This window comes from Budorcas taxicolor, chromosome 25, assembly GCF_023091745.1.
Source record: "Budorcas taxicolor isolate Tak-1 chromosome 25, Takin1.1, whole genome shotgun sequence".
In the NCBI taxonomy this organism is placed as follows: Eukaryota; Metazoa; Chordata; class Mammalia; order Artiodactyla; family Bovidae; genus Budorcas; species Budorcas taxicolor.
Window position 1 is genome coordinate 38313267 of NC_068934.1, and position 10260 is coordinate 38323526.

General features: G+C 45.2%; 1 protein-coding gene across 1 annotated transcript; it reads right to left on the reverse strand.

The window, feature by feature from the left end:
- Nucleotides 1–463: 463 nt before the first annotated feature.
- LOC128068929 (pregnancy-associated glycoprotein 4-like) lies at nt 464–9286 on the reverse strand. The gene is made up of 9 exons (XM_052662202.1): nt 9195–9286; nt 7978–8128; nt 6883–7000; nt 6666–6784; nt 5283–5476; nt 4247–4363; nt 2442–2583; nt 2256–2354; nt 464–613 (listed from the first exon to the last, which is right to left on the reverse strand). Exons 1-9 carry the CDS (start codon nt 9245–9247, stop codon nt 464–466), a joined length of 1143 nt encoding a protein of 380 aa, XP_052518162.1. The 5' UTR covers nt 9248–9286.
- Between the last annotated feature and the right edge of the window lie 974 nt (nt 9287–10260).

The following is a 10260-nucleotide window of genomic DNA, read 5'->3' on the forward strand; positions in this document are numbered from 1 at the left end:
AGGGCAGGAAGCTTGAACTTCCTCACTAGGTGTAGAAGCCTTAAGTAAAATAGTTACCAGGCTAAGACCATCAAAGCAGACTGAAGGGAAATAGAGAGGGTGAAATAGAATTGATGACTTCTGAATTCTTGCTTCCAGTCACTGAGATCTTTGTATTTGCTCTAATACTTGTATCCTGGATTCCCAGAATCATTTCAATGAGTCTCCCCTTTCCTTGAAGCCAGTTGGAGTAGGGCTCCTCTCAATTTTGATTCAAACTTGGTTCTAGATCCTTCACACCGAGACACAAACAGAGGCAACATTTGTTTCAGCACCATTAAGAGGAAAACACTTTATTCTTTACTGAGAATAGGGTGTACAGAACACCAAATACAGTTCACCAGCATCCTGGGCAGGAGTGCCCAAACTGTGAGTGAGTGTGTGTTAGGAGCATCCTTACTGATTCCTGAACCACTCCAAGCATTTACACTGCCGGTGCCAGGCCAATCCTGTCATTTCCTCGATCAAAGACAGAGAAATACAGCCTCAGGAAGACGTCACCCAGAACCCAGGACTCTGTAGATGTTGTCACTCTTTTCTCTTTAAAGGCGGTATGGCAGTGGCCTAAAGAATCCTGGGGGAGTGAGAGACACACACCAGTCAGCATGAGTCCTTACCAGTGACTCCCCCCAATATCCAGACCCAGCAAAATTATTTGTTTTATTTCCCTTTTTTAGTAAGTATCAAGGGGTTTTCTCAGCAGCAGGGTATATGAGAGTTCATCCAAAACCAAAGAGGGCCAAAACATCAGGCTGTCATGAGGAAGGGTGTGGTGAGTGGAGGACTGGGAGGCGGGGAAACAGAGGAATGTAAAACAACAAAGTCCTATTGTAGAGCATCAGGAACTATATTCAGTATTCAGATAAACCAAATGAAAAAGAATAAGAAGAAAATATTTTTATATGTATAACTGAGACACATTTTTCTGCAGCAGAACTTAACACAACACAGAAGATCAGCCACACTTCAATATAATTATTTAGAGAAGAACAAGTGTGTCCATAGTTCCCCTCACTCCCTGTTTCTTTCCTTCTGACTCCTACTCCTTTATTTCTCTGCAGAGAATGCTGGTTCTCTTTCTGAATCCACACAATCTGTGCTTCATTTTTTTTTAAAAAAGCTTTATTTTGTATTGGAATATAGCTGATTAACAATATTCTGAGTTTCAGGTGGACAGTAAAGGGACTCAACCGTATGTATCCGGGTATCCTGGTCCCAAAGACACCGCTCCCATCCAGACTGTCATAAAACTGAGTGGAGTTCCTTGTGCTACAAAGTAACTCAATGTAGGTTATCCATCTTAAATAGAGCAGTGCCCACAACATGTTCTTGAACACTTAACTCAGGAAGTCTGAGAAGCCTCCTTTGGCCCACACTCACCCTCTTTGGCCAATCCAGGCTTGGATGGGTAAGGTACGCTCATTCCCCATCCCCACTGGTCAGGCTGTAACCCTCATCAGCCCTAGTAAGTCCCCAGTGCCTTAGTGCAGACCACCTTGAGATGCCACTTGCATAGAATCCAGTGCACTTTTGCCTAGAACCAAGCAACTCTCCGTATGGTTCAATGAGTTTGTCATTATGGAATTCCTGATATTCCCTCTCTTCCTCAAAGCCTTCTTTGAGCCCATCAGCCTGCTCTGAACTCTCATAGGGAGCTGACATGAAGCCTCTCCCCTGTGCCAGGGCTGAGCAGTCACTGTGCACCATTTATACACCTTATTATCCAACCTCACCACTGAAGGGTCGGGTACCCCAACTGACAAAGGAGGCTCCTGTCCAGAGCAAGGGGAAGATGCAGGCAAGGATTAGGCTGACCATGTAATTTATCATTCAAAGCAGAAAAATCTTGAAAGGGTAAGGCAGACTGTTAACTTATGCTGGGACTTCACACTTGGACTGTCCCCAGCCATTCTCCAGATAACATGGCCTATTTCAAGGACTGCTAGAGTTGAATTTCATGTTCATGCATCTAAGGGTTCAGATTGAATTGAAGCTCTTTGAGGACTGACAACCTTAGTGTTCCCCACTCCCTGACTCCCACCATACCATATACTCTCAAGTGGTTGGTTTTGTGGGAGGGACTGGTCCAGCCACAGGGCTCAACTGCATCTGCAATGGTGTGGCATGGCCTCCAGAGGACACATTTCTCCCAGCAGCAGCCCAAGGGTTCCTGCAAGCTCCAGTTTGAGAACCAACCCTTAGTATTTTCCCCTCACCTTGAGGATGTAGGCTTGAGCTGGTACTGGGTAGTTGATGCCACTGATGGTGAAGATAATAGAGGGCAGAGTATTGACCACAGAACATGAAACGTAGTGCTGTTAGAGAGAGATGGTGAGAGGTTGACTATGTAGATCCTTGTTGTGTGTGTAGACTGGGAGTGACCCTGGGGCATGACCCTTCACCTTGAAACCACATCGCTTGGCACCAATGAGCTTTTGTATGTTATCGACCAGTCTTCCTGGGCCTTGGATATGTGATGCCCCGGTGTCCACCAAGGCTGCGCAGCCATCAGAACAAGCAATAACCCCTCTTTTCATGGTGATGCTGAGAGACAATGGAAGAAAGCAGGCATCAAGGTCCCTCTGAGTCTCCCCAGAGTTGTCCCCTTCCTGACTGTCTCCTAAACAGCCCTTCATCTCTTGCCCTATTTTCCTTTGCTCTCGACACAGCACCTTTCCTGACATCATCAAATGCAGGACTTGAATACACCAGGATCTTTTGTACCTTGACACAAGCTGATCTTCCTTCCTAGAAGACTCCACTCCCCTTTGACTAGCATATTTCTTCTCATCTCCCAGATTCCAGCTTAATCGTATAGTTTTTGGAAAGTCTTTCCCCTGATGGTTATCAGTCTCCTGTCTTGGTCACTCTCTGTAGACCCTTTCTCATGTCTGCTGCTGCTGCTGCTGCTAACTCACTTGTCGTGTCCGACTCTGTGCGACCTCACAGAGAGCAGCCCACCAGGCTCTGCCATCCCTGGGATTTTCCAGGCAACGTACTTTAGTGGGTTGCCATTGCCTTCTCCTTCTCATGTCTAGCATGTACCAAAGTCACAATTCGCTATGTGGGTGAGTCACTTCATGTACATCTGCTTTCTTACAGTGAGGGCGAGTTTTATTCTCCTTGCCTCCCTAAAGTGTCTGGCACACAGTGGATGTCCAATGCGTCTCTGTTCAATGAGTGAGTGAATGAAGACCGAGTAAACAATAGGAAACCTCCAGAGAGCTAAATCTGGTGGAGAACAAATAACGGGTTGCACACAGAGTGAAGATGGAGATTCACAGGGGCAGCAATTCTCATAGTAGGGGGATAGAGGGGCTCCCAGAGGGTATCTCCCAGCACTAGTCCTACAACCAGCTCAGACCCTGAGACCCTGGCCAGGAAATACATGACTAGCACACACAAACTCCAAAGGATAAGTCAGCTTTTGTCTGACCGTATCACACAGAACCATATCAATTATGCCTCTTGTCCTCAGGTCACTCCTGGATCCCACATTCCTGATTCTCTGTTATAGGCACTCCCCCTCTGTGTGCCCATGAACATGGGGTACCTTTTTTATTAGTTGTTTTCACATCTTAAGACTGCAGCCAACCTCTCTCCACTGCTGGGTAGCTGCTCCCTAAGGAGACCAGTTTTCCCCATTTGCTCAGGACTGTCCCTGTTTTAAAATGACATTTATCTGTACTGAGAACTTCCTATGTACTAGGTAGCACTGGACAGTTGGTCATCTTATCGTAACTCTGTTCAGGCTGGTGAAATTCTCCCTGATGCTCTGTTCACCACATTATAGAGTCCTCTAACCATGCTTCCCACCTCAAAGGGCAGTGGGTGCAGCCCTCTCCCAGCAGCACAGATCTCTCTGGACTCTTTAAGATCCTGGTCAGAGACTTGCTCAGAAAGCCTGGGGATTATGAACCCGTGGGTTGTTTGTGTATCTATGTGCTTGTGAGTTTGTTTGTATGTGTGTTTGTATGTGTCTCTGTGAGTGCTTGTGTGTCTCTGACTAGCTATGCATGTTTCCATATGTCTCTGTGTAGGTTATATTTGTCTGTTTGTATGTTTTCATGTGTCTGTGTGTGTCATTGTGGGTGGTGTATATGTCTGTGTGACTGTGTGTCTGAGAATGCATTTGTGTGTGTCTGCCTGGGTACATGTACACTAGCAGGAGCATCACTTGGGCTGATGCTCAGAGGGAGAGGATTACCGGTCTACGTGTAGAGTCCAGTCACCCGCTTGAACCAAAGGTATCCAGTTGAGCTCTCCCTTGTAGTAGCGGTGGTCCACCCCACCAAACATCACCACACTGCCCTCTTGCTCGTCTCTGTAGAGAGATGTGAAGGGGGGATCCTTGGAGGACAATAACAACAGCACTGTCTGAGAGCTGTGCTGGTCCAAATATCAAGGCCCTAACGAGGTCCCCATGTACAGATACAGAAATCGAGTCCAGGAGAGATAGAGATCCAGACTGAGGTCTGTTACTGTCTCATGAGCGGCACAGAGGAGCTTAGAAGGTGAATCACTTGTTTGAGGTCCACCCACTATGTCTTCTGAAGACTCCCTGGACCTTCAGCAACCTGAGTGCTCAGACACCCTCAGAAGACAGGGTGCTGAAGTGTTTTGGCTTTCCCCGTGTCCACCTTGTCACTTTTCAGGAAAATCAAGACCTGGGAGTTCTAAGGTGTGGGTTCAGGTCACCCGGAGTTGGCTCCATTGGCCTGTGACCTACAATGTCCAAAGGGCCCCACACTCAAAAGGGACCCCACCTCTGCTCTCCCTGTCTTGAAATGCCTAATATTTCTTGAATCAGGGGTCCCACACTTTTGTGTGCCACACTTTCATTTCTCACTGGCTCCACAAATTGGGTAGCTATTCCTGGGCTCTGTTTTAAATGCTAATGAGGAAGGAAAGATATCCCCCATCCTTCTCCTTCCTTCCTTATCAAATTCATAAGCAAATCATAATGCTTTTCCTCCAACTTGTTTCCTGTTGCCTTCTTTTTGCCTCCCTCATGACTCACCCCCTAGACCAAGTTCCTTGTCTGGAGCCCAGGAATAGGGTTGTGTTCCAATAAAATTTTATTTATAAAAGCCAGTGGTGAAGCCAGCTGGGCCCTGGGGCCATAGTTATCCTTGGTTATATTACTCTCAGAATACTTCTTTATCAAGTGTTCTATAATTTTTGTGCAACTGAAAGCATCTTACAGCTAATTTGGAGAAAGGAATTGTCCATCTCAGACTTACTTGCTCAAGTAGAAGGCAAAAACAGGCTCAGAAATGGCACCTTCATTCTTCAGCTTGTCAAAGATGGGGATGGCTCTAGAGCAGGATTGGTTGGGGTAGTTCAAGCCCAAGACGCCATCAAAACTTCTGTCCCGAAACCCGTATTCTGCCGTGCTTAGACCGAATGGCTGGTCAATACTTACAAGGTCCCCAATCTGTGGGAGAAAAGAGTGTTCCCACTTACAGATATGTGAAGTGGTTTAGGATTGGGCTGGGATGCATTGCCATTAGATCCTTAGAGAAGAATTGAGGCTGGGCTCTGTCTTTGGTTGCCCACAGATGGTTAGAGCAAGGTAGAAGGAGAATTTTGATTCCATTTGAGAGAGGCTGTGAATTATAAAACATCTGCCCCGCTGAAAAACACCGCCCAAGTGAGTCAAAATGGCCTCGTGGCTTCTGTCCAGGTGGGGCAACCAGGAGTCAGGCCCGGTCACATTGGTGCCATCTTATTGTCAAAAGAATTGAGAGCAAGATAGGCCTTCTCTTTGGCATCACTGTGACCTAATGACAGGAATGGACTGAATTCTCAGTAAGGTACTGTGGATTTTACATCTGTCAGGAAGACAAAAGCCAAAAACATAATCTTGCTTGCAGGGTTCTATGAAATTACTGCCTGGGGAATTCACTTTTGGGGATATGTGTATATTTCTGTGAGTATGTATGAGAGATAAAGAGAGAGGGAAGGTACCCAAGTATTTTGGGAGAGGCAAACCATAGATTTATTAGACTCTCAAAGGTCCTCTCAAGTAAGAACTCATTTATCAGGCCCATTGACTTCTCAGGCCTCCAGTTTCCCACTCTGGATACCTGAGGCCTTGAATGGCCCCAGGGTCCCCAGATCAGTTTTATCCTGTCCCCAAACACCCCACAGCAAATTCAGTCCTGAAAAGCCAGCCTAACTCCAACTTTTATCACATGTGTGCCCTCAGCAAGGCCCTTGCTGTCTGGACCTCAGTTTCCTCATATGTCTCATGAGCTAATCAGAGTAACTGCTTTGTGGGGTTGTTGCAGAATTAAACCAGTTATCACCTGAAAGTGGCTGGAACAGTCTGTTAATAGAAAAGTGGGTGTTTTATCTCTTCTCGCTCTGAGCAGAAAGCCTTGAGCTGCTCATGGGCAGAGGAGCTGCAAGTCCACACGTCAAGCCACACTCTGGGTTAGCTAATCTGTTTGCTCATGTGTCACCATGGGCACTGCCACCCCAGAGACGTGATCCTGTGGATAAGATGGCCCATATCTATGGGAGTTAGGCTAGGTAGGGTCCTGCCAGATGGTCCTACATCTGTTTTGAAAGCAGTGGTCGCCTTATATCCAGTCCTGACTCAGCATTTGTTACACTGTTACCTGAACTGTGTCATGAGCAACAACTCCTTTCATTCTCCCAGCTCCATAGATAATCCTGAACGTCTTATTGGTAGGCCAGAAGGTGGAAGATTGACGATGTCTGAACCTAACGTGTGTAGCTGCAGACACAAGAGATGAGTGTCATCATGTGCCAAGCGTGGAAACAGGGTGGCAGGGCAAGTGAAAGATGGTCCGGGTAGGGGTTGTCTGTACTCACAACAGGCTAAGCTATTGCAATAGTCAGAGGGCACCCACAAGTCAGATGAGCCTGTGTCAAAGATAACCTGGAATTCCTGAGGGGGTGTTCCAATGGTGATGTTACCCACATAGAATATCTATATGGAGAAGGAGGGAGTGGGTTAGTGCAGAAATGGCTACCCTCTGTTCCCACACTGATGACTCCCTCTGGTGTCACATATCTCTTGAGACTACTTTCTAACCACCGTTCATTTCACAGATTGGTCACAGAGGTATCTGCATTTGATATATTTTTTCTGTGCTACATTGTATGCAAGATATTGACTCTATGAACAGGCGTTGAAGTGGTACCTCCTGCATGGGAAGAACAGAGGCATAACCACTGGGCATCCAGGACTGCTGGCCACCCAGAGAAGTCCTTGTGCCTTCATTTGGGAAGCTCTGTAGTTTCTTCAAACAAAGCCTTAGCACCCCCTTCTCAAGGAGGTCCTTCTTGATCAACTCCAGCCACTCCCTCTAAACTCAGACCACATCCAATCAACACCACACAGGTGACCCTTTCATTTGACATGTATTTACTCTTTGCCTATCTCTCAGTCTGGAATGGACATTTTTGAAGACAAAAAAAGCCCTTTTCTAATCTAGAAACAGTAAGCCCTGTGTTAGATTCGTATGGCCATACACGGAATACAGGTTCAGTAACTTTTTCCTGCTATTGTTCTTGCATCTGTGGAAGCTGAATTCCTCTACCTGGAGATTGACAATTACTTTGCAGTTGGTTCTGCCTTTTGATCACTGATGGCTCACTCTTCATCTGTAACTGAGTGGCTCACCTATTTCCTAAGGAACAATCACCCTCAAACTAATGACACATGTTTGACACAGAAATGGATATTTATTTACCTGCCACCTGGTAATTGCCAGGCCCAATCATAAAGACCAACAGTTGAGGATGAGAATGCCATCTTCTCTGGGTGGGGTCCCTGTTTTCCAATATCTCAGCCTCCTGCAGGAACCCCAACCCCAACATCCCACCTGGCACCTCCAGATGAGCCCCATGCTAGGCTAGAGCACCAGGGAGCCCTGTGGAGCACCATCCTCCCCAAATACTCACATCTCTGATGTTTCTCAGTGGGTGAATAGTTAGATTTGAACCACGAAAAGAAATCTGGGACAGTCTGTAAGCATGCTCCTTCAAGACACCGTGCAGCATGTTTTTACCACTGAGGGTTTTTCTCATGGTCTTCACTCTCCTTAGAGGTATTCTTTCATCGAACATTTGACAAAAAAACAAAAAAGATGCTACAATTAGCTGTCAGTGTTAATGTATAACTGTCATTGTAATGGACCTGTGTGTTTTCTAGTCATTTTTATGATGCACATTATTATCAGAATTTTATGCATATATCATGACAAAGACATAGATTTGAATACAGGTTCTTTTCTGCCATCTTGGGTAAGCCATATCACCATGTGTGTCTCAGTGTTCCCTTCGGCAAAATGGTGGAATGTAACAATACAAACACTCCAAATAGAATATCTTTGGGATAAGTGAAGTGATGGATATAAGGTACCTGATAAATAGGAGGTCTCAACAATGACAGCCATTAGCATTGCTGTTGGCATTCCACTCATTCCCTCTCAAAGAACCTCAAGGAAGGAGATAGAAGGGGGACTCTTATTCTATTTTACAAGGGAGAAAATTGAAATGCAAGAGGTTTCTGAGTTGGCTGTGGTCACACTGCTTGTCAGATATAAGACAGTTTATCTTTCTCCATGCTGAAAGAGAAGGGAGAGTTGAAAGTAAAATCCATGATATAGGGAACAAGGAAGGGAAATTCAGAGGCTTGAGAAGGAAGGATGAGTAATTTGAAAAATTAAAAGCAAACAACACAAAGAGAAATACACTCCCAGTGACTTCCAAAGAGATGGAGAGATAAATGACAGTGATACAGAGATGCAGACATGGGCATACACACACTGAAATAGACAGGGAAAAAGGAGGACATGTTGAACAAAATGTAGAAAAGAGCTATTCCAAAGGACAAGATCATGGTCTGCATAGACTGTGCAATGAACAGTCGCAAGGAGTTGCAACTTTAACAAGACATGACATGACTGGACCCCAAGTGTTTTGCAACCCAAATCTACACCAAGACCTTGGGATCTGCAGTTCCTATATCAAGTTACTTATAAATAAATCAGAGTTGAACTGTAACACTCTTACAGTAATATTCCTTTCCATTCTAAATCTGATGGTTGGAAGAATAATCAGATGAAAAGAAAAATCCGAGAAAGGAATATTATGTGACATACAGTCCCCATACTTACTTGACTATGCACTCTGTGAAGGCCGCCAGCCCGAGGAGCACAAGCCACTTCATGCTTCGTTTCTGGCTCCAAGTACTCAGGGATGTTTAGGTTCTTAGTGTGTAGTGGTGACCGGGAGGCCCTAGTTATATATGCTCTGACCTACCCTAGTTTTCCCCTTCAAGCCACTAAAAGATCTGAAAAAAAAAAACACAAAGGTCTTGATAAAAACTTTACCTTCATCAGTGTCCTTGGTGAATGGACTTTGAAGCTTTTCAGAATACAGAGAAATGAGCTGTGATCTCTTCCTTGAATCTTGGCTGGAAAATCAAGCTGATCTGCATGGACATCTAAGAAGACCGAAAACCTTGCCTACTTGGAGAAAAAACTGTTAACAACATCATGAACAATGGATATTAGGGGCCATGCTCGACATGTGTGGTTTCATGTCATCTTCCTAGCTACTTCGTGAGATATGCATTGCTGACTGTGAGATATGCATTGCCCTCTTCGTTGGGCATTGCTAGGATGATAAGTTGTCAAATGGCAAAGTGAAGACTTCAGGGACAGCCCAGGGACATACAACTGGGTTTAGGTAGGGGGTCTAATGGCAGACTTAGGGGCACCTATGATGCTAGGCTGCATCAAAGATTTAGGGCAGAGCAGTACTTCAATTGCATGGTTTCTATATTGGAAGAAATGTCAGACGCATCCACAAGATATTGTATATCATCCAACAACTGTACAAGGAAGAACTGTGTGCTAGGTTCTGGGTTAAAGGCTTCAAAGTCAAAGTTGATCAAGACAAAGGTAACAAAGGTAGTCTTTATCTTAAGAGAGCTAGAAGTCTAGTTCTCACAAAGTCATGGCCCCAGGAGGCAGGAGATATTATACTAGGACTAGGTGGCCATGTTGGAATCTGGGCAGCACAGGCCTTACCTCTGTTAACAGCCTTTCCTCCACTTCATCCATGCTCGAAAAGCAGGCCAGTTGGCCATGTTTTGAAGAAAATCAGAAGTTTGGATATTTATGTACAATCTACTGATTTTAACGTTAGCAACTAATTTTATTTTCCCGAAAAAAAAGT